Below are 23,699 nucleotides of genomic sequence, written 5' to 3'. Positions count from 1 at the left end.
AAATTGAGATATGAAGCTAGAACTTTTTTATAACCTGATTTTTTTTTTCTTAAATTTGTTTATGCTTAGGTTTCCAGAACCTCCACTACTTCATACACACACACTCACACACTATTTTGCAAGTAATACAGTTGTAATCTACTCAGTTTTGTAGTTCCTCTCTGAAATAAATGTGTTTGTGGTTTTGTGACTCTTCTCACAGAGCTGATGTGTCTTGTCTCTCCTCAGGGAGACGTGTCTACAGACAGGAGGAGGAGTCCTGTTCAAAAACACAGACCTTATTTTGATATATTTGGAGAATTTTAAAGAGCGTCCTCTGATTTGTGACTGTAGCTGTTTGATGATTTCCTGCAGTGTCTCTAATAAGGCAACAGTGAGTGTGATTGGTGGGTGGGAGGAGTCCTCTCTCTAGGTGGGCTAAGAGGACTCAGTTCCTTCAGTCAGTGTGAGAGAGCAGAGGTGAAGGTTGTGCTCTGTGACTAGTTGTTGAAACGGAGCGTGGTCTGGGGCAGAGAGAGATGGAGACGTGTGTGTGGATCATTTTTCTGTCCTCCATGGTTCATCTCACCACAGCTGGTAAGTGCATATTCATGATCAAAAGGTCAAAGGGCAGTAAATTAACGTTTTAATGACATATAATATATTTTCAAGGAGAGAAGTTATTCACCAAACTTGTCTCTTACTGACTGTGTAAGGAAAGAACATTATCAGGTTACTGTTTGGATAATACGTGTTTGAACTGAAATCCTCTGTGCAGCTTTTGTTCCAAGAGGATATTTATAGTTTGATTATTTTATTTTAATTCTCTTTAATTCTCTCTCTCCCTCTCCTCTACAGACAGTGTGAGGCTGGTGAATGGTGGTAGTCGCTGTGCTGGGAGAGTGGAGGTTCGTCATGAAGGACAGTGGGGCACAGTGTGTCGTAGTAATTCAAAGAACAAAAAGGTTTGGGATATGAGAGATGCTGCAGTGGTGTGTAGAGAGCTGGGATGTGGGAAGGCTGTAGAGGCAGTGACAGATCCTCGTTTTGGAGAGGGATCAGGACCAATCGTGATGGCTGGAGTGGAGTGTACAGGGTCAGAGTCCACAGTGAAGAAGTGTAGATCAGATAACAGGGTAGATCTACGCTGTGGTCATCGTCGTGATGCTGGAGTCATCTGTTCAGGTAGGCTTTACTAAACCTCAGTAATAAATGACAATAATCTACTGCAGTGTTCAGTCATTAACCACACCATACACATTTCTATATTATACATCTCTGTGTCATCATTCCCATCCTTTTACTCATGTCTTTATATTCTCATCACATCATGTAGCTTTTATACTGTCACCTTTTAACAGAATGATTATAATGATTATAATTTAATCATATTAAATTCAGAGAAATCTGCTAGTTTGTGCTCAGTTTTTTCATTTGTTTGATGATGTTTGATAGTATTTTCTAAATTATTATGGTTATTTGTGTATTAACTGTGTATATGTGATTGATAACTGAGTTTATATGTGGGACTAGGAGTGTAATTGTTTGATTGATAATTGTGTGTGTGTCTGGGGGGCTATGAGAGTCATTGCTTGATTAGTAACTATATATGTGTGTGCATGTGAGTATGTGTGTGTGTGTGTGTGTGTGTGTGTGTGTGTGCGTGGCTGTGAGAGATGGAGACGTGTGTGTGGATCATTTTTCTGTCCTCCATGGTTCATCTCACCACAGCTGGTAAGTGCAGATTCACATTATAAATGTTAAAAAGTCAATAAATCGTCATTTTTAACATCATGGCAAGAGAATGAAAACAAGAAGAGAAGTTGTTTGCCAGGCTTGTCTCTTTCTGAATGTGTAATAAAGAATCATTATCACATATTCTAAAAACATGTTGAAAAGCTGTTCATATATTTAAAATGAATTGCTTTGCAAAGAAAATATCTTATGGGAGCTTGAGCTTCCTAAAAGTGTATTTTTTATCATGATGTTGTTGTTTAGTTAATTAGTTACAAATCCAATTGAAGATGCTGCTTGGTCTCTTAGAGAGAGAGAGAGAGAGAGAGAGAGAGAGAGAGAGAGAGAGAGCAATGACCCCACCACTTTTAAGTCTACTGGCTTTTGGAAAACTTGAATCTCAACATTTAAACTCCCCCCCCCCCTCTCTCTGTCTCTGTCTCTGTCTCTCTCTCTCCCTCTCTCTCTCTCTCTCTCTCTCTCTCTCTCCCTCTCCTCTACAGGCAGAGTGAGGCTGGTGAATGGTGGTAGTCACTGTGCTGGGAGAGTGGAGTTTCTTCATGAAGGACAGTGGGGCACAGTGTGTCATTCTGACTGGGATATGAGAGATGCTGCAGTGGTGTGTAGAGAGCTGGACTGTGGGGAGGCTGTAGAGGCGCTGAACAGTTCTCATTTTGGACCAGGATCAGGGCGATTGTGGAGGAGTGCAGTGAACTGCAGTGGATTAGAGTCTACACTGGAAAACTGTGGAGAGGATGAAGAGTGGTACAAAGGGTTTTCATTATTCAGCGCTCATTGCCATGGTTACTGGGATAAAGGGAAAATCTGCGAGTATGACGAGAGCAAATTTGATAAATATGTTTGTAATAATCAGCGGGAAGCTGGTGTCATCTGTTCAGGTATGTCAACAACATGAGACCATGCAATGATGTTATTTTACTGAACTAATCATTCAACATTTATTTGTTAATTCTTATTTTATCTTAATAAAAACCCCTAATGTTCTCCTTATTACTCTTATTTGTACTTGGTACATGGTATGTCCTACATGTTCAGCAGAATATTTGGTGCTGTATTCTCTCCTGTATTTAAAATGGTGTACATTTACAAAAGCTTTCTCGTACCTCTCTCCCATTGCAGACCAATGGTGGTCTTTTTAAAGAATATGTATTTTTGTTGATATTTTCCTTGTGTGATAATGATTAATTTAAGTCTCCACCTGTCAGCAACTAGTAACATTCTGAATGCTTATTTGTGCAAAGGGTCTGACTGGGCTCAATCTGTGTGTGTGTGTGTGTGTGTGTGTGTGTGTGTGTGTAGCTCTGTAGGCCGTGGCTTTGTTTTGTTTGCAGCTGTGTATTGGCTTAGGATGTACTAACTTGTTTGTTTTTGAATAATGTTCAAGGGCAGTCGGTAAACTTCACAGAGATTAAAACAGAAATCAAGTTAATTGTAGTACAATAAAAAACACAACTATCTGAAGAACTCATCCCAAATGACAACTGCATGTTTTACTCAACAATAATTTAAATATGAAATTTTAATATTGCTGTGCTAAAATATAAATATTTTTCACATACTTATGGACCAGACAAACACGCTAATCTCAACCAAAAATATTCAATGTGAGTTCAATTTTGTTTTCCACAGGTCATATGAAACCTAGACTATCCAATGGTCCTAACCCGTGCTCTGGGAGAGTGGAGCTGTTTCGTGGAAATAACTGGATGACGGTGTGTGATGCTGCCTTTGACCAGCAGGATGCAGAGGTGGTGTGTAGAGAGCTGGGCTGTGGGGTTCCTGTAGAGGTGCTGGGAGCTGCTGCTTTTGGTAAAGGGGAGGGTGAGGTGTGGTCAGAGGAGATTCAGTGTAGAGGCAACGAATCTGAGATTTCCTTCTGTCCAACATCATCTTCACAGAGACACAACTGTTCTCATGACAACAATGTGGGACTGAAATGCACTGGTAATTATGGGTTATTGACTTGTCCTTAAGACAGTAGTGAATGTAACATATTGTGTAGTTATTAAATATTCTAAACGTCCAGATTGGACAGATGACAAAGCAAGATGTGAAAAACCAAAGAATGTAATGAGACATAATATGCACGTCCATTTTGTCTGTTGGAACTAAATCACTGCTACATTTTCTGTTGTGTAATGTGTAATCGTGTATAAAACACTCTATATGCGAACAGCATGCAAAAAGTTTAGCATAGCAATCTCTCTCTCTCTCTCTCTCTCCCTCTCCTCTCTCTCTCTCTCCTCTACAGGCAGTGTGAGGCTGGTGAATGGTGGTAGTCGCTGTGCTGGGAGAGTGGAGGTTCTTCATAAAGGACAGTGGGGCACAGTGTGTGGCCTTAGCTGGGATATGAGTGATGCTGCAGTGGTGTGTGGAGAGCTGGGATGTGGGGAGGCTGTGTAGTATTTCAACTATTATTATTTTGGACCAGGATCAGGACCAATTGTGATGGCGTTAGTAGAGTGTAGAGGGTTTGAATCTGCCTTGAAGACTTGTCAGTCAGAGGAAAAGGCAATTTCATACTGTGATCATAGGCATGATGCTGGAGTCATCTGTTCAGGTAGGCTTTACTAAACCACAGTAATCACAATAATCTACTGCAGTGTTCAGTGTTTGTGAGTGTGAATGTATGTGTGCGTATGTGTGTGTGTATCTGTGTTGGGGGGAGGGGGTGTTAGTTTTACCTGTGTGGAGGTGACTGTTTTTATTTGATGGAGATCAGGTTGTGTTTACATATATAAGAAGAGCAGTGACCATGTTGAGGCAAAGAGACAATATATTGTTTTTACAATTCAGATTCAGTTTTTCATTCAATAGTACTGATTATTACTGCTGATTTGTTGAAAGGTCTATCTGTAAATCAACTTATTTTTTAGATTTGTCTTTACATGTCAGAGCTTTAGTTTTTAAATCATTCAGACACACTGGTCATTTATTGTGTCCAAATCATAATGTCTACGTCACTGATCCAAATCTCTGAGACTTCATTCTCCAATAGTCTATTCTGTTCCTGAACTTCACACTCCTCATTCTCTCTCTCTTTCTCCTTTTATCCTACTGAATGTTTCATTTAAATGATTTTACTGTAGCTCATTTTTATAACTGTATAGTACTGCTGATTATACTACTGTATAATCAGAATAATTTTAATGTCACTGATGGACAAAAAGAAAAGAATAAAAATCTCACAGGAAAAATACATACTCCAACAGAACATGTCACTTTCCTCAGAATCAGTATTTTATTTATTTTATTTAGTCAAATCTTCACTCATAAAACATATCTAATGTTCTATTCAAAAAATAGAAATATAAGTCTCTTTCTTTTTTTTTCAAATGTATATTTTCATAAAAGCACATTTGTGAAATAAACCACTGTTTAATTGACAGGTCAGGGGACCAGACTAGCTGGTGGTTCTAGTCTGTGCTCTGGGAGAGTGGAGCTGTTTCGTGGAAATAAATGGATGACGGTGTGTGATGCTGCCTTTGACCAGCAGGATGCAGAGGTGGTGTGTAGAGAGCTGGGCTGTGGGGTTCTGTAGAGGTGCTGGGAGCTGCTGCTTTTGGTAAAGGGGAGGGTGAGGTGTGGTCAGAGGAGATTCAGTGTAGAGGCAACGGATCTGAGATTTACTTCTGTCCAACATCATCTTCACAGAGACAGAACTGTTCCCATGACAATGACGGGGGCATAAAATGCACTGGTAATTAAAAAATTATTGACCTGTCTTTTGTGAGTGAGTCTCTGTTAAGTCAATTACCCTGCCCCTTTCTGCTTCATGTAAACATGTAAACAACACTGTTTGTCTTGTGTAAACAGGATACACAGACTTCAGACTGGTGAACAGCTCTGACTCCTGCTCTGGTCGAGTGGAGCTGCAGTACCTCAGTGAGTGGGGAACAGTCTGCGATGCATCGTGGGATATCAGAGCTTCCAACGTCCTCTGTCGACAGCTGAATTGTGGGAGTGCTGTGGCTGTAGTCGGGGCGGACTGGTTTGGGGAGGGCAGTGGCCCGGTACGGGCTGATGTATTTGATTGCCAGGGCAACGAGACACACCTCTCAGCATGTGTCATCTCTTCATGGAGTCGAGCTGCATGCTCTCATAGGCAGGGTGCTGGAGTCATCTGCTCTGGTCAGTTTATATGAGGGACACAGTTACATACACTTTATGACTGAATGCTGCAGAAACTCAGAATAATCATCATTCAGGTACTTTGATTCTTTAATAACTGATTCATACAGAGGATGCTTTTGGTAAAATTGAACTCTTTTCTTCAGGTTCCTCTATGTCTGCTGATGCTGGATGGGTGCGGCTGACTGGAGAGAGGGAGTGTGAGGGAGAGGTGGAGGTTTATTTCCATCAGGCCTGGAGGAGAGTTCTCCTGGACTCCTGGAGTTTGTCTGAAGCCTCTGTGGTCTGCAGACAGCTGGACTGTGGCTCTGTGGTAGAGCTTCAGTGGCTCCTCTGGGTCTAGTCCAGGGGACAGTGATGAGTGTCTGACTGGTTTCCAGTGCTCTGGGCCTGAAACTCATCTGGGAAACTGCAGCTCACCACAAATGACAAACTGCAATTCCAGTTCACAGCTGTCACTCATCTGCTCTGGTGAGTATTACATGACTGTAGGTTTGGTCATTTGAACTGGCCTCTAATTTTCACAAGTACAGAGGCATTCTCCTCTATTGTCAGACCAATCACAATGCCTTTGGACAGTTGTTTAAACTCATGTGATTCAATATTCTATTAAAAGTTGGTAAATGAATTCCTGAGTTTAGAGGTTGACCATATCTTACTCATGCTTTAATTCAGGTCACAGGTCCCTCAGACTGGTGGGTTCTGGGAGTGAGTGTGCAGGGCGTCTGGAGGTTTTCCACAAAGGCTCATGGGGAACAGTGTGTGATGACTCCTGGGATATGAAGGATGCCCAGGTGGTGTGCAGACAGCTCCAGTGTGGAGAGGCCCTCATTGGGGCGGTTCCAGCCTGGTTTGGTCCTGGAACTGGACCCATTTGGCTGGATAAGGTGGACTGCCTGGGGAATGAGACGTCCCTGTGGAGCTGTCCGTCAGAGGGATGGGGCCGACATGACTGTGGACACAAGGAGGACGTGGGAGTGCTGTGTTCAGGTATTCAGCTAAAATGCATCATCAATATCACACACTCAAGCTGTATGAGATTGAGGTAATCGGTTTGAATAAATGCATCTTTTTATTATAAACATTGCTGAGTCTTGGTTATGACAGGAAAACTGATGAAATTTTCCTAAAATTCTTTTTCCCCTTTTTTCCATTTTTGCCTGTTTGAGTGAAAGACTTTTTAGGAGTCACATGACAAGGTTACTCAACCACGTGGACTTCAAATACTGTTTTTGTCCTCAGAGTTTAAAAAGATCAGACTAAATGAAGGCTGCTCTGGGAACCTGGAGGTTTTTTACAATGGAACCTGGGGTAATGTCTGCATGAACCAAATGGACTCAGACACAGTGTCTTTAATCTGTCAAGAGCTGAACTGTGGAAAGAGTGGCAGTGTGGACTGGAGCACACCAAGACTGGCTTCAGCTCCAAACTGGCTTGACCGTGTACAATGCCGCAAACACGACATCAGTCTATGGAACTGTCCGTCTTCACCCTGGGGTCAGAATGAATGTAATGCATTTGAAGTGGCAAAAATCACCTGTTCAGGTAAATTACCTTCACTTCTCTCACCAAACCCAGGGGAAGAAAGATTAACTACTGAAGTACGCTTTTTGAGTTACAATGCAGTTGTTCTGTTTCCATTACTAATATTGTTTGTGTTTGAGCTCTGATGAAGATCATGAAATAATTTCACTGTGTGGCATGAAGATAATGGTAAAGAATGTGCTGTTACAAGTGATTACAGCTACAATCGATAACCCATTAGTTAAAAATCATCATATTTCTCCTTTAGTCACAGAGGAAAAAACTGTCGCCCGAAGTCTTTTGCCATGTGCAGCGTCTCCACATCACAGACCATGTTCAGGTGACAATGTCTAACCCCCATTCACATTATATTTCTCTCCCATATGTTTGTCAACTTTGTATGTCAGTGGTCTACAATAGCACAGTCTTAAATTTGAAACTCTGTTAAACATATTTTTGGATGTATTTTTTCATTTTGTCAAAGAGAAGATTCAATTTACAAATTTCATCTCACCAGTCCCTAAAATGGCTCAAATAAGTAAAGCTATTTACCAATCAAAAACATTTAGCATGCACACATTTTTTTTTAAAAACTGGGACCCTCATTTAATATTATGCTAGTTAGATGTTTTAGTTTAAACCATGGTTTGTGATCTAGACCATCTACCCCTCAGACTGATGGAGGGAGAGGGCCAGTGCTCTGGGAGGCTGGAGGTTTATCATGACGGTACCTGGGGCTCAGTCTGTGATGATGACTGGGACATTAGAGATGCTCAGGTGGTGTGCAGACAGCTGGGCTGTGGGCCGGCACTGAGGGCTGATGGGAATGCTGCCTTTGGGCGTGGAGAGGGAGCTGTGTGGCTGAGCAGGGTGGAGTGCAGAGGAAGTGAGATCCACCTGTCTGACTGCTCTCTCTCCCTGAAGAACAACACTGACTGCTCCCATAAGGAAGACGTAGGAGTCACCTGTACAGGTAGGAGTTAGACAGTGGTTCCCATGGCTACTGTCATCAGACCTGAGTCACAGAATTATCAGAAGTATTTGAATGACTGGGCCCTGTCCCAACACTCTTACATGTCTCCTTAACCTTGTGTCAAACAGAACTGAGTGTATTGAAGTCATACTGAACAAAAATCACATGAATGATTTTAGAGTGTTCATCAAAACTGCCATTTAAGAGAGAAAGGTCACAAGGAAACAGAGCATTGAAGAGAATTGGCACAGGGCCCAGTCACTGAAATACCTCAAATAATTATTTAGGTCTGATTGTCATGTGATCATTTGATAATTAATGTCATATATTTGTACTGTTAATCCATTAAAATGGCAATAAACATCTCCCATGTGTGGATATCACATTCACTGAGTTAAGTTCAGGTCCACCACTGATGAATGAATGAACTCTGACCTTTTCACAGATCCATCTGCTCATCCTCAAACCTCCACAGGTACACTCTTATCTTCTCATTTCTTCTCATGAAACATTATCAGCATTATGGGCCCCAAACCTTAAACAGTTATCAGCTTCTGACTTGTAATATTTAAAGACAAAATGTCCTGTTACACTCACAATATGATAAATAAACACACTATTTCTCTCTGTCTCCCTCTCTTTTTATGTGTGTGTGTGTGTTGTTCTAGAGGGAATAACGTCATCAGTTGCTTCTGCAGCATCTTTAGGTAATATGACTACCTACATGTTTGTTTGTCTCATTTAATCTGACTTGTGTTTTTGTATTGGTGTATGGTTTACAATAACTATAAATCATATCCTGGAATTTGATTTCTTTGTCCGTGTGTCTCCAGTAACCACCAGCAGACGGACCAGTCCTTCACGGCCTCAGTCACAGACTGGTGTGTCCATTCCCTCAGTGGTGTTCCTGGTTCTAGGAGCACTGCTCCTGCTACTGCTGGTGTTTCTGCTTGTGCTGTTTTACCAGAACAGAGCTCTGAGGAGAGGTAGGAGAAACACTGAGGAAAAACTGCAGAAATAAAGTTCCTTTGAATGCGAAATATGACCCTGTTTGTGTGTCTATGTGTGTGTGTGTGTGTGTGTGTGTGTGTGTCTTCTCCCACACAGCTCTGTCTAAGAGGAAACACATGACTCTGCCTGATGCCGTCTATGAGGAGATTGACCACAGATTCCTCACTAAGAGAAGCAGTAACACTGTTCAGAGAGGTGAGAGTCTCTTTACAGGGATGCACAGCTGCTACTATGAAGAACAAGAGTGAGAGAGTGAGAGAGAGAGAGAGAGAGAGAGAGAGAGAGAGAGATGGGAGAGAGAGATGGGAGAGTGAAACAGAGTTTCTGCATTTGTTTGTTAATGTGAGTTTACAAACATATGCTATCTTCCTCCATTAAAGTAAGGAAAAGGTGAAAATTGGTTTAGCTTTGAGTGTTACAGATTGCACTTGAGCGAGAGGAATAGAATTAGGGGATGGGACAGATTGCTTGTGTTTCCTAAAGGAATTAAGACTTAGTTGTGTTGTTTAGCTGTGTTTTTATTCATATCTTGATTTGCTTATTTGCTTATTTATTTTTATTATTATCTTTTCGTTTCATTGTGTATTGTCTTTAAGATGTCGAAGGGTATTCAAGTGCCTATGTTTTGAAACACATAGATACACCGTTATACAGAGGGAGCGCGGGGAGAGAGAGAGGGGGGGGGGCGGTATTCAAAAACTGGGGCATATGAATGGCAAAGAAAACGTAGAGAGAGACATCTTTTATGGAAGCGAAGATGGAGTTTGTAAATTCACGGTCGTTTTACTGTGGGTGTTATTTTCACCGGTGTGCTATAACTTTAAGAATCTGTCAGGCCGTTGGAGCCAAACGGTTTTACTCCTATTAAGCCAGAGAGCTCAGCACCAAAACCACGAGAGTAACGGCAGGTGCAGCGGATGTGTGTATGTGCCCACGTGTGTGTGTGTGTGTGTGTGTGTGTGTGTGTGTGTGAGACGAGGGGGGGGGGGGGTAAAGCAGAGGGACATAGGCTAGTGCATGTCTGAGAGGCAGAGAGAGAGCGGGAGAACGAGAGCACGCGTGTGAGTGTTTTAATGTCGCGTCTGACGATTGCACCGCTCTCCTTTAACAGGTCGTGCTCTCTCAGAGGGACAGAATTCTGGCTATGAGGATGTGGGGGAAGAAGAGCTCCTCCCAGGTATGACGGCTACATCATCTCCATTTACTCTCTGCCTCTTAAAACAGATCTAGGAACAGCTTTCCCAACCTGAATTTTAATACGATCAAAGATGTAATAGTATATACTGATCTCAGATCAGCGACGAAGGCCACAATTATCTCTACCATAGATCATCTGACAGTTAATCCAAAATCGGTGTGATCAACACAACTCTAATCCAGCTGAGTCATTCGCTGGTTGTTCTTTATAGTCCGTTTTGTGAATAATAACGGTGAATAATAATGAAAATCCTGAAAGTCCGTGTTATCTGAGGAGTTGAAGTTTTTTATTCCGTTTGCGCCTCTAGAGATGCACGTGCGCGGAGGTTGAATGCCACCTCCAGGGAGATGAGACACTGTGTATATCGTATGGTTAAAACAAGACACAAAAACGTTTGAAGCAGAACAAGAATCCGTGCCCGCTGATTGCATTGAAACCACGAGTTTAAAAAAGCTAAATGCGGTCTCCACTCCTGGCTTGTGCAGCCTGTTTGACCCCGAGTCAGTCACACTGTAGCAAAGAGCGGCTCGAAAAGTGACGGAAGCCGAGTTTGACTTCACCGCAGCACGTTGATTGAAGCGTTGTCATCACACCAAGCTGGCTAGATCAAATATCGTCAACTTGAAAGAAACGCAAGAACTCGGGAGATCGACCGGCAGAACGGGCGCTATAGATACATCGTTTGGTGTGACAGGTGTCGAGGTGGTAGAAAATAATCGGTGAGGAGGTAGCAAATGCGTCTTGCACGCCAGGTCATTACAGAACTAACAGACCGCCGTTTGACGGAACAAGAGTATGATTAGTCCATTAATCTGTTAGACACATAAAGACAAAAAAACCCCTTTGAGACTGACTGGTACTCTTACGCAGCCGCGTGAGGAGTGTACAGCGCTCAGCCAGGATCTTCCTGTGGAGCGACAGAGTTAAAAGTGTAAGAAACGAAATAAAGTGTTAAAATTATGTGTGGAGGAAAGTTTTTCACGTGTTGCTTTTAAGATGTCTGGTGATCTATTCAATGTGACTGTGTCAGAAAGTGTTACACTAGAAGTGTCTTTGACAGTACGTATAGGGTTTTTTTTTTAACTGTTCCCGCAGAGTCTTTGAGAGAGGAAAAAGTTGAGTGTTATGGTGATGTGAAAACTACCAGTGACCTGACAGGTGAGTGGGTGGATGTAGATGGTTGTATATGGATCACATAATCTCGTCCCCTTTTTGTTTAACGAGATGAGACACAATGTTGTTCATATGTGGTTTTGAGTCAGTATTCAATAGTCTCTCTGCTTTTATATGGTTCAGAACAGATGCTGACACTTGACTCTCCAGAGAGCTACGATGATGTCATCACTTCAGGACAGAACCCAGACAGTGTGATGGGTGTGTCTCTGTCTTTAGATTAATTATGTTTTCTTAATACAAACACATGCACTTTTAAATTACATTACTGTTCAGTGTCTGCTGTGAATGGAGGGGAATTTGTTTGTGTATTTTGATGCAGAGGAAAATGTGACAGAGGCTCCACCAGAGCGCTATGATGATGTCATCACTGTAGGGAGGAAGTCTGGAAGTGTGATGGGTAATTTCTCTAGATGTTCATATTAAATGTTATATTTCCATATCACACAATGTTCCTAATGCAGACACTATTTAAAATAATGTATCTCTCTGATTGGTTTAGAGCTGACTGGAACAAACGTCTCATTGGAGCTCTTTGATGATGTCATCACATCAGGGCAGGATCCAGGCTGTTTGATTGGTGAGTTATGACTTGTATGATACGGTCGCAGTCTCCTTAGTCACTCACACTGAAAATACATCGCATGACCACACTAGCAATGGACAAAATTACTCCAGTGTTTGGAATAGCAGAGCTGGTGCATAGTAGAATACACATGTTTAACAGTTTGCTGTTAAATAACATTAAATAATGACTCATCTTTTATGTAAATTTTAATTTGACAGTGCTGTACAATCAGATTTGTAGAAATTCACAGCTTAACAAAAATGTGGCCCACAAGAGAAATGCAAGGACTTTGAACCATGTTCAGTGTGTTTTTGATGTAAGTTTGGGGTGTTAGTGATGACTGTGTTGATTATTGTTTCAGAGACAGCTGTGAAAGACCCACCAGAGGATTATGATGATGTGGACACTACTCAAGGCAGTTTAGCAGGTGAGTATCAGAGCAATGCTTTGTAAACTCTCACTTGATGCTGTGTTCATAGAAAAACTACATTACAGAGAATTAGAAATCTGTACGGCCTGAGAAGTGTGTTTGAGTGGATAGACTGGGTGAGTACGATTTGATGGCTTCCAGTCCAGTCAAATGACAAACACACAATGTCTAATGTGTAAAAGACTCTATACATACAGCTGAAATGTTACGTCATTTTTCTCTTGCTCCATTAGAGATGGAATATGATGATGTGGGGGTAAAGATTCTCTCTGGAAGATGAGCACAGTAACGAAGATGGAAGTTCCACCTCCTGCCCATGTGCATCATTTCAAACTGTGTTTTCTTTTCACATGAGACAAATAGTCAATCATATTCCCATGTCCCTGCAGTCAACAGTAAACGTTTCACACACAGATTTATCCAGTGTCTGATAGGTCAGTCTAGGACTCTGAACTTTGTACTTGTATGTAGCTCTGCTCTTTAGACCTCAGTGTTGTAAAGAGGAGCATTCCAACCTTAATGAAGTGAGGATGGACAGAAGGGAATAAAGGAGTTGAGTATGGAATATGAATGTTCAGTGTGAACAGATGGCTTTAGTATTTCAGCATCTTTTTTCCTTCTGATCTCACATTCAAAACCATTTCAGCGTTTACCTCCAAAATGTATTTGATCTAAAATTAGCTCAGGGATATAGTATGACAGAACAAAGATAAAAAAAAAATAATGCTTTCTGTTAACAAAAGTATATTCATAGCTTTTGCCATTGATGCTGCAGTTTGTATTTGCTATGTTTGCACAATTTATACATATTTTTTGAATGTCTACTCTTGTAAAACAGGTTTAGTAATACCTGCTCATGCCTTTCATTTTGATGCTGGCGATTGTTTGTCACACATGTTGCACTGTCTACAATACCTATGATTTTTTTTTGTTTGTTTGTTTTTTTTAATTTTAAGACTTTTTGCTGCTGCTGCTGCATAACACAGTTAACGATGTAAGTGCAATTCAATAAAGCTTTTTAATGTGGATCTCCTTATTAGTCCAGAAGCCTCTGAAACACTTTAACACACTTGCTCCTACTTCTCTCTATTTCACCCGAAACTGTGAGACCATTTGGTCGTAATTCATCATTAGCAGTGCGTGTGTTCAATAACAGGAGGTGTCGGTTTGAGGAGTGGTCCCGTTTATCTGAGATGTAAGAGATCAATGGTCCTGAAAGTCTAACTGGTTGTAAAATCTTATTTTATTCTCTCCCAATAATTCCAATAAGTAATATGTGTTGAACAGTCAAACTTTTGAATTTCAAAGTTCGAGTATAAAATGTATGTGTCGTACATGCCCAAACTGCACGAGGATTCCATGCTATGTATCTCTTACTAAGGAGAGTTCTCGCAGGGTCAGTCATCTGTATTCTTCACTCAACATTGTGGTATTGTATTCTTTTAGCTCCATCTAGTGGTAAGAAGTGAAACATGTTAAATTACACTAGAGATTGGAGGTGTGTCGATTTAACCAGCTGTTTTCCAGAGTGTATGTGTCATGCTGTGTGTTGTGTGTTGTGTTGTGTAACCCTGAAATCTATGTGAATTGACGGAGTTTTGGGAATCAAACAGAAGACAATTGACAGGTACTCAAAAAGAGCTGAAAAAACCATCAACTGAGCTGAAGATGCTGAGGAGCAAGTCAAAGAGGCCACGACAAAACATTCTGTATGTATCTGTACACATTCCTATCCGTTATTTTAAATGCTTCATATAGATCTCACTCCCCTGCTGTGATACCTAGTCTAGTTTTTTTTTTTAGCTTACAAAGCTAGTCTGCTACTGGTCTCTTGTGGGTCCAGCTGAGAATACACAGGTCGAAATAAGTGGAGCATCTTAGACAAGCTTGACCACCAGCTTGTCACAGCTATTACGTAAATCTGTGTACAATCGTAAATAAATGTGTGATTCACCATTGTCAGAATTCACTTTAACCACAGAGTTCAAATGTACAAACTCTGCTATTCAGTTTATTAGGAATACTGAGCAATATTCAATACTGAATATTAGTGGTCAAACTCACCCACCCAAAACACACACGCCCAAACACAGTAGTGGCCAAACACATCCATTCTGCTTACGTAGCAGAGTAATGTTTTACACTAGATTGTACTGTTGACTGTTGACATCGCAAATGTTTAGGGAACCTGGGGTCATATAGAGGTGACAGTGTGTATGCACGTACGTACTTACGTACTTATGTGTACGTACGCACGTATTGATGTATGTATTATTTGTGTTCTGCTTAATATCACTCCCTCACTGTCAGTGCATTTGTATGGTGTGTTTGTGTTCGATCATTTCTGTAGTTTAGCCAAGCGACGGGGACTATCGGAGTATCGGGTTGCCATGCGGTATCGGAAGGGTGACCCCAATTTCCGTTCTTTTTAACGACCATCTTTAGTCGGAGGAGGGGGTACGTATCGTCTCCACATCTTTTTGTTTAAGGTTCTATTACCCCAGGAAAGGTTGTATAAAGCGTTGTATATGGCTCATGAATGGCAGGAGTAGACAATGAATGAATGTTATTTATAAAAAGTGTTTAAATATGGGTTTTAAAAGGCGTTTGTTGAATGTGAATCATACGCGTATTAATTAATTCAAGTGTCCCGCGATGGTTTCTGGCTCACACAACGATAGTTCGACGGCTGGTAGAGTTTACTGCACTTTAAATAATTTTTTGTACTTCACGTTCACAATCCAAAGGAAGGTGAGACATCAGCAACATGAACAAAAATCACTTTTATTAACGCAAGGTTTGGCGCCAAAGGTCTGGCTTGCGAGGGGGGCACGATAACTCGTTTAATGAGCATTGCACTCGAATGCCCCCACCCCGCCTTTGACGCCCACACTGAGCATACATTTTCAGCTAACGTTTAATGAAGGGCCACTTGTTTCGCTATCGCTGGAAATTCAGGACACGCTACTATGACCAGGGGGGTATTTCAGAAAGCAGGTTTACTGAAAACTCAGAGTTAGTTAACTCTGAGTAAGTAGTAAAGCTCCTAATAGAAGAGTCTTGTGGCTCCATTCTCCTTGCAAAACAAAGCCATAGGTCTCTTCTCTTAGGAGGTTTACTAATTTAAGTTAACTAACTCTTGAGTTTTCACTAAACCTGCTTTCTGAAATACCCCCCTGGATTACTTTTCATTGTTTTGGGACATTAGTTTCACAAACAGTTTTTGTTTTTCATCCTTCAATCAAGTGTGGCCGCGTTGGTATACAACACAGGTGTTCACACTCACCTAGGGGTGTGGTTTTAGTTAATTGGTGTGCAACTTCCTCTCGGTAGAACAAAGGTATTCCCCAAATTGTTTGGCGCGCTCATGGTTGTCCGTCGCTGGTAGAACAAAAGAACTGGTAGGTTTGAATTTTATCCTTTACTGTGAATTGTGGGACGCATAGCATTGCTTTACTTATGCCCCATTTCAAGTTAAATATTTTGTTACAGCGATTTTGTCTGAGTGGCCGAACCAGTACTGTTTTAGTAAAAATTCGCTGTGACTTGACGCAGTGGCACTGGTATGTACTGCCTTAATACAGCTTTATTGTTTGGCGGCTGCCGATGTTGAGAGCGATTTGTTTGCTTTAGACGTAGTGCTTTTCCCACGTCTTTTTCTCTAATATTAAAAATGAATGGTACTCATTGTATGGATTCGTTTGTGTTCTGTATTCGTGGACGGCAGGTCCAAGTCATCCAGTTAAGGCGTGCAGCCTCACGGCGCGCACTCACAGTCCCGCTCAAACATCGGTAGCTGTAACCCCTGACTACTCTCTGCCGTAGTGTGGTGCGAAGGTTTCTCCGCGCCACCTTTGTTCTCCTTCACTGCCAGCTTGTAGTTCGTCAGTGCTGAGGTAAGTATCCTATAATAGTAAATGGGTTCATTCTCTTTTGTTAAACTAAATTTAGTGTTGCATTCCTTTTTGAATCGGTGCAGTACTGTTTAATTGTTTGCGTTTTAAAGAGTAATTGTTAAAACATTGTTTTAGTATTTAGTAAAACTTCTACTATGAGGATATGATGGAGTACTAAAATCTTTTCTCTGTTGCAGAGTGCAACTGGTGGTTGGTGCGACACACTGACCACTGTTTTTCCCACGATTGTCTATCAGATCTGCTGCTATTCTTTTGTATTTCCTTTTAGATGTGATCATTTTTGTTTTTGTTTACTATTGTATGTTTGTTTCCCTTGGTGGTTTTGTTGTGGGTTTTTATGGCACTCCAGTGTGCCCTCCCCCCTGACATGACAAGCAGGCCACACACACACCGCACCTTTGTATGAGTAGATTTGAGGCTACACCCCCCCCCCCCCCAGTTGCAGTGTACACACTTTTTGGCTGGTGTAAGATTGAAAACAACATCTCCTTTGGTTCACTTTGATCTTGAGGGTTTGAATGTTACAATTGCATGCACATACTGTCATGGTTGGTTGGTCGGTCAGCTGAAATGTACCTTACCCTTGTGGTATTCCAGGTTCCACATTGTACTGGGGGGTTTAGGCGATCGCCAGTGCCCTTATCTTTGGTTGTGGTTTGATGTATGTGTTTTGTTGCATTGTAACTTTTTCATTTTCTCTTCTTTTTGAAGCTGCCCCTGTTCTGTTGCAGTGTTACCCTACCCATCATATTCTACCTCTGACAAAAGAGAAGCTTTGCAATAAAATTGCTGTTGCTGGTAATACAGCCTCTTCTGCATCCATTCAGTTGGATAGCCTGAGCACATGGTCCATACTGGTGTCGGGATGTCCTACCCTATAAATTGGAGTGGCGTAGTCTGGTTGTACCCTGTGGCCCAGGTGAAGCCCCTTTGGGGCGGGGCCACACAAGTGAAAGTTCTACTGTTCTTTCTGCTGTATTTTAAACTGTAAGTAATTGCAATTGGCCCGTCTGGAAGGCGGACTGGTTGAACGGTGAATGACGTAGGAGCAGGAGGTCGCAGAGCATTATGGGACGCAACATTTAGTCAGAAGAACTGTAACAGTGAAATGTAAAATGTGGGAGAATAGTGGATGAATTACCGTCAACCTTCCACCAAACTAAGTTTCAGGTTTACATTGAATGAACAATGTTCATGTTAAACTTGTAATATCCATCTGATTTACCTGTGTATGATGAGCCCTGATAACAGCCTGATTAGCCCACATCTCAAGTTTGTGTCTGAATGACTGTTCTGTTCGCATTGCTTTGTGCACTGGTTTGTGTACATTGCCCTTGGCCTCTGTAAGGTTATTGTTGTTTACTGTAATCGATATTTTGATGTGCAGAGTTTCTCAGTTTCCCAGTAATGGCATGTTGCTGTATACACTGCAGTATTCATTTCGTCAGTGCCATAGCCTGTTGACAGAGTTCATTTGTTTTAGGAGCTCCCTTTAGAGCAGGGGTGGGCAAAGCCAGTCCTGGAGGGCCATGGTCCTGCTGTTTTTTCTTGTCAACCAACTAAATACAGTCTCTGATTGGCTGAGGAGCATGCACACCTGTTTTCAAGTTGAAAATCAACAGGTAGCTAAGAGGTGAAAACGAAAACCGGCAGGACACTGGCCCTCCAGGACTGGATTTGCCCACCCCTGCTTTAGAGTGTAAACTGGCTAACCTGTTTAAGCTGATTCTGTTGTGTTGACCATTTGAATCAGCAGATTTATAAGGCTATTTATACATATTTATTATTTATGGACCACACATACCTACCCACATCTCCTCCCAGTATAACCAGCCCAGTGCCTTGTGTCTGCTGTGGTCTTCAGTAAATACAGCTTGAGAGGATCTGACACTTTCTGACTCAGTGCTCTGACCAACACCCCACCTCAAATGTCAATCATGTTTACCAGTCTAGAACAGTCCCCAATTACTCTCCCACAGCTGAGGTCCTCTGAGTGGATCAGGGCACTTACAGTAGAATAGGATGCCACAGCATCAGTCAAGTAACGTCACTTACCCTTCACAATTAAAAAAAAAAAAACTTTAAAATTCAGAATTTTACATACGTTTAACCCATTCATTATCTACTCCTGCCACTGATTAGCTATATACAACACTTCTGTACTGTTTTGATATTTTTTATGGAAATAGAACTGTACCTCATGATATTCCTGTTAGACCCCCTTCCTGCGTTCAAGACACATTAATAAGCATGCTGGCCAGGCAGGTTAACCAAATACTGAAATATGTTATGGAAACCAAGGCCTCAACGTTTCATCATTTCAGGTCCAGCATTCCTTCCAGGCAGACATGTTCCCACTGTGGGACTCTATACCGAAGCCCTTTAGTGCTGTAGGTATAGCTGATACTAATTCCCTGGTACAGTCTTTTGATAAAGCAGCCTGCACAACATTTAAAACTCCCAATAAAAAAACAGTGTGATTCGTTTTGTTTTTCTTTTTTTTTTTTTTTTTTGCTGCTCTTATTTTTTTCTGGTTTTGTTTTATTGCACAGTGCTTTGAACTGCCCTTTGTGTAAGGTAAAATGAGGTTTATGATTAGTTGTTGTTGTTTGACTCTGCTCTCCCTTTAGAAACAGAGAGAGCCAGTTAGAGATGGAGCCAACATGACGCAGCTGAAGATGCTCCTGGACGGGAGCGCTCTCTTCACAAAGACGCCACAATGATATTGGATTGTTTTCCTCTTAAAATATCTCTCCTCTGGATATCAACACACACAACAAAATGATGCATTGGGAATATCCTGAAGCGCTTCCTGTGCAACCATAGTGTTTGGGAAGAATGTTCAGTTTATCTTGTCCAGTGGGAAGAGTCTGTAATTGAGGTTGGTCTGATCCTAGTATTGTTTCTTATAATTGACATGTTAAGTTAAAGGGAATACTGTATTGCTGACTCCTCTCATACATGAACCTCTTTCTCGGCCATAGGGTAAATAATAAATGTCTGACATACACCCTACAGAAACACCATGACATATCACACAGAAAGATGCTCTAAAATACACACGCATGTGAAGCCATTCAACAGTCATTTGAACATAGAGACACGCACTGGTAGGAGATGCATTAGTAGAAGTTTCTAGACTAAGTGTAAAGTTGTGCTGTGTCCTCCTGCCTGTCTTCTTAGAGGAGGTTAAAGAACTGACTTTAGATTAGCTTTGCTTTGTATACAGTGTCCTTATTGGTTGGCTGTGTGTGTGAGCTGACTCCACCCTCCCTCTTCTTTCTGTTCACATCTAGAACATGAGCAAGATCCAGCTGGTTCCACTGCATGTTCTGGAGAACCCCCCCAAACAACCCGAGAGAAGACACCTCTGACCCCAAGAACTCCTGAAATGTCATTGCGGCGTCCCCAGTGAGTCCTCCTGTCTGTGTCCAAGCCGTTCCTGCTCTCTTCTCTCCTTCCCCAATCCTTTCCTCTCCTCCATATTCCCTGTGGTGGTGAGGCATTGGGGTCCAGTGTATGACAGACAGAGAGGAATAGTATTGTGGATGTAAAAAGAAGAAACCTGGGGAGCATGGTGATGTATCTTGGCCCTCTTAAAGTTGTCAGGTTTCCTCATCTTCCTCAGCTTTACATGCCCACAACAAACAAAACAGGACTTCAGCAGTCATTTTCCACCCGAAGAAAGTGTACGGTCATTAAATACATTAAACTACACGGACAATACTGCATTTTAAAACAAATCCCAGAATTTTTTTTTCCTTCTCAGATCTGTCAGTTAGCTCTATTCTTTAGCCCTCATGTAATTTCCTCCCCCTTTTTTTAATTTCTAAACGTTTTCCTGCGATAACTATTGATATTTTGACCCCTCTAGGTTCTTCCTGTACTACAGCACAGACACTGGTCTTTAGACTGTTTACCTTTTCCATGTTTTTGTGATCAGTGCTGCTGTTGTGGTAGTGTAGTGGTACTGTAGTGTTACTGTTGGTAAAAAAGAAAGACTGTCTTATTTTGTTTGAAGAGGTCATGTCAAACATGTAAGAAATGCAATAAAGTGTCTACTACAGCTTGTGAGTCAAGATGTCTTGTGTACTGTAAGTGATAGTTTTCTAAGAGGACTCAACGCAGTGTGTGCATTGAGTCCCCAATGTAGCCATTTCAGTTGAAGTGGCTACATTGGAGATTTTTAACAGTCCTTAATGCTCATGTGTCCAGAACAGGTGGCCAGCATACAGGCATCTGTGTGGGAGCTCCTCCTGCAGCTGGCCACCCAACGGACACATGGAATCAGTGATTCCATGAAGCCCTTCCTGTTGTGACACCTGACCCAGTGGTAACGCTGAGGTTTGAACCCACAACCTCAGTGATGGAGTACAGTGGCATTAACCACTGCACCACCCAGGTGTCAATAGTATACTCTTTTTTTTGTCCATTTATCTTTTTTTTCAGTCTTACTGGTATCAAAAATCCCACAGACAGATAAAATGATGCTTTCTGCTGGGAAGTCAGTTGTAATTCTGGGATTTGAACCCTCAACCTCAGTGTTGGTGTACAGCGGTATTAACCACTGCACCACTCAGGTGTTAATGTCCCACTCTTTTTTTTGTCCATTTATCTTTTTTTTTTCAGCCCTAATGGTGTCAGAAATTGTGTATCAAGCAGACAAAACAATACTTTGTGATAGATAGACCTTGAAGTCAGTTGCTGAGCTTCCAACCCTTCAGCGTAGTGATGGGACAGAGTGGAATTAACCACTAAGCCACCAGAGCATCAGCAATGTGGTCTTTTTTCTTTTTCTTTTCTTTCTCCTAATGAAAGACAGCTCCACATTTCAGACATGATCTCCCACAAACTGCACTGAACTCACACAGAAAAGACTGAGCTACAAAATGTTTTATTGTTTGGGATTCAAAACACACATTAAAAGACAGTCATTCCAGATGGATGCAGCAGGATGGAGTGGCAACATAAGAAGACAGTAGTCATTATCACATCAAATTCACACTTAGACTCCAAAGCAAAGAGGAAGGATTCTTTTCCTGGTTAAAATGTCGTGAGGAATTTGAGTCAGTCTGCCCCAGACTCTCTTTATTTCTGGCTGTAGATCACACAAGCCCATTATTTAGCATGGAGGGTTTTAGTGAAAAGAGGACTTTAAACAGCTAAAAAGAGACTTTTTTCTCTTTTCTTTCCCCCGTCTTTCAAACTACAGTATACGTACAGTATACGTATGCGTACAGAATACAGACATGGTGAATGTGTGCACTGCAGTAGTGTCTTCAAAACTAAGGCAGCACGGCCTCACCTCAGGCTGAGCTCCGTTTCCACGGTGATCTACGCTGTTCAATCTCCTGTCAGTATCTGGTCTGGGATTTGTGATACTGCATGTAGAAGTCACTGTAAAAGAGCATGATGCTCCCAAACACACACACAACATTGTCTAAAATTTGGTCTTATTGTTCATACTGGATATGTTCAGCAAAAGTTAATAAGATAAAATGCATGTGAACTTGCAAGTAAGCAATAATCATGTTTACATCAACTTTTGTGAGAGATTTTGCTCATGTCATATGACCTCAGTGCTATTTCCCACAAGGAGAGTCTCCCTCTGGTGGACATTGTTCTCAGTGCAGGAGCTGAATTCCAATGCTAGAATTCCAGCGTGTTTGTTCAGGTTTTGGACAGAACTCTTCAGGATGGCTTAATGTTAGTCATGTAACGGTCATGGAGCAGACTGTGGTGTTGCAGTCTGGGTAGGAGAAGAGCTGTCTGAGGTGATAAACTCTTCCATCGCCCACCTGAGAACAAACACTGTCCATTATTAACCGACAACTGTACCTACGAGGGGATGAACACTCACGCCCGTCAAGATCTCAACATCAGTCACACACACATCCACACACTGACATACAGTCTCATATCCACACCATTGTGTTTGAGTTTCACACTCAAAAACCAGACTGCACATGATTCTCATGCTTTTGCCTTCTTGATGCTGCATTAGCACATGTGCTGAGTTTACATGAAACATCTCAGAATGTTTCTCAACATCCCAGTGTTCTCTGCCTGGTGATAAACAAACCTGACAGGCATCCAGTGTGGGATTCAGCTCCTGATGCCACAGTCTGTCTTGGTCAAAGGAATAAATCACTTTCTAAGAGAGTGATGAATGTTTAGTGTTTTGGCCTGGCTAGTGAGTACAGCTTGTAGTACAGATCCATTGGTTCCTAAAGGATACCAGCTATTGTGTTTTCCTCTGGAGAAGGTCAAAGGAACTGCCAGCAACCCCTCCCAGCATGCCACTGACATGCCCGACTAAAGGTGAAGCAGTGATGGTATCCCACGGCAACGACAATCACCCATTACCTCGGTCACAACAACAGAACAAATTTATGAAGAAATAACTCGCCACGCAAACACCATCCAAATAAGATTCAACAAATGAGCTTTGAAAACATACAGCAAATTCATCAGAGTATAATAAATAAAAACAGTATGACATAATCAGTCATGTGTCTGTGTGACCCGACTTAGTTTTCCTAAAACTCTCTCTCTCTCACGTTACATCTTACAGTTTGGGTTTCAGTGCATGAAGCAGTCAGTTCACTTTATACTATACATTTCTGTGTGTGTATGTGGGTGCATGTGTCTGAAATTGCCCAGATATTCTCTCATGGGACCAGGGAGTTTGCCTGTCAATGGTAAAGACATTTGTAATAATAAACCAGACAGTGGCCTTCAGTGTAGTTCAGCACTGTCCACACACACACACACACACACACACTCTCACAACCCTCTGAGCCGTCTTCACTCCTCAGCAACTGACCATTCACAGAGCAGATCAGACATGGGCCCCTCTTTCAAAGACGACACACACAAACACACACAATGACAGGATTATAGTAAAACATTCAAGAAGAACAAATAAAGTTTCTGTTTACTGAACTGAAATGAGCCAGATTAATGATGTGTATGGCATATTTCCATTGTGTTTGTGTCTGTGTGTGTGTGTGTGTGTGTGTGTGTGTGTGTGTCTGTAT

At 41.7% G+C, this 23,699-nt stretch overlaps 1 protein-coding gene across 1 annotated transcript; it reads left to right on the top strand.

Moving 5' to 3' along the window:
• The first annotated feature begins 6,290 nt into the window (after positions 1-6,290).
• LOC115824180 (antigen WC1.1-like) lies at positions 6,291-20,978 on the top strand. Its single transcript, XM_030788284.1, has 6 exons — positions 6,291-6,336; positions 6,541-6,855; positions 7,108-7,410; positions 9,470-9,568; positions 10,485-10,550; positions 20,875-20,978. The coding sequence occupies exons 1-6, from the start codon at positions 6,291-6,293 to the stop codon at positions 20,976-20,978; spliced, it is 933 nt and encodes a 310-aa protein (XP_030644144.1).
• The last annotated feature ends 2,721 nt before the right edge of the window (positions 20,979-23,699 follow it).

The sequence above is a fragment of the Chanos chanos genome, chromosome 11, assembly GCF_902362185.1.
Source record: "Chanos chanos chromosome 11, fChaCha1.1, whole genome shotgun sequence".
Lineage (NCBI taxonomy): Eukaryota > Metazoa > Chordata > Actinopteri > Gonorynchiformes > Chanidae > Chanos > Chanos chanos.
The sequence above is the reverse complement of the archived record's forward strand: the minus strand, read 5'-3'. Positions and strand labels throughout refer to the sequence as shown.

Coding starts and splice junctions, on each gene's coding strand:
- LOC115824180 (XM_030788284.1), top strand. CDS start 6,291: ATGACAAACTGCAATTCCAGTTCACAGCTGTCACTCATCTGCTCTG. Junction 6,337..6,540: donor GCTGTCACTCATCTGCTCTG/GTGAGTATTACA, acceptor GCTTTAATTCAG/GTCACAGGTCCCTCAGACTG. Junction 9,569..10,484: donor CAGTAACACTGTTCAGAGAG/GTGAGAGTCTCT, acceptor CTCCTTTAACAG/GTCGTGCTCTCTCAGAGGGA.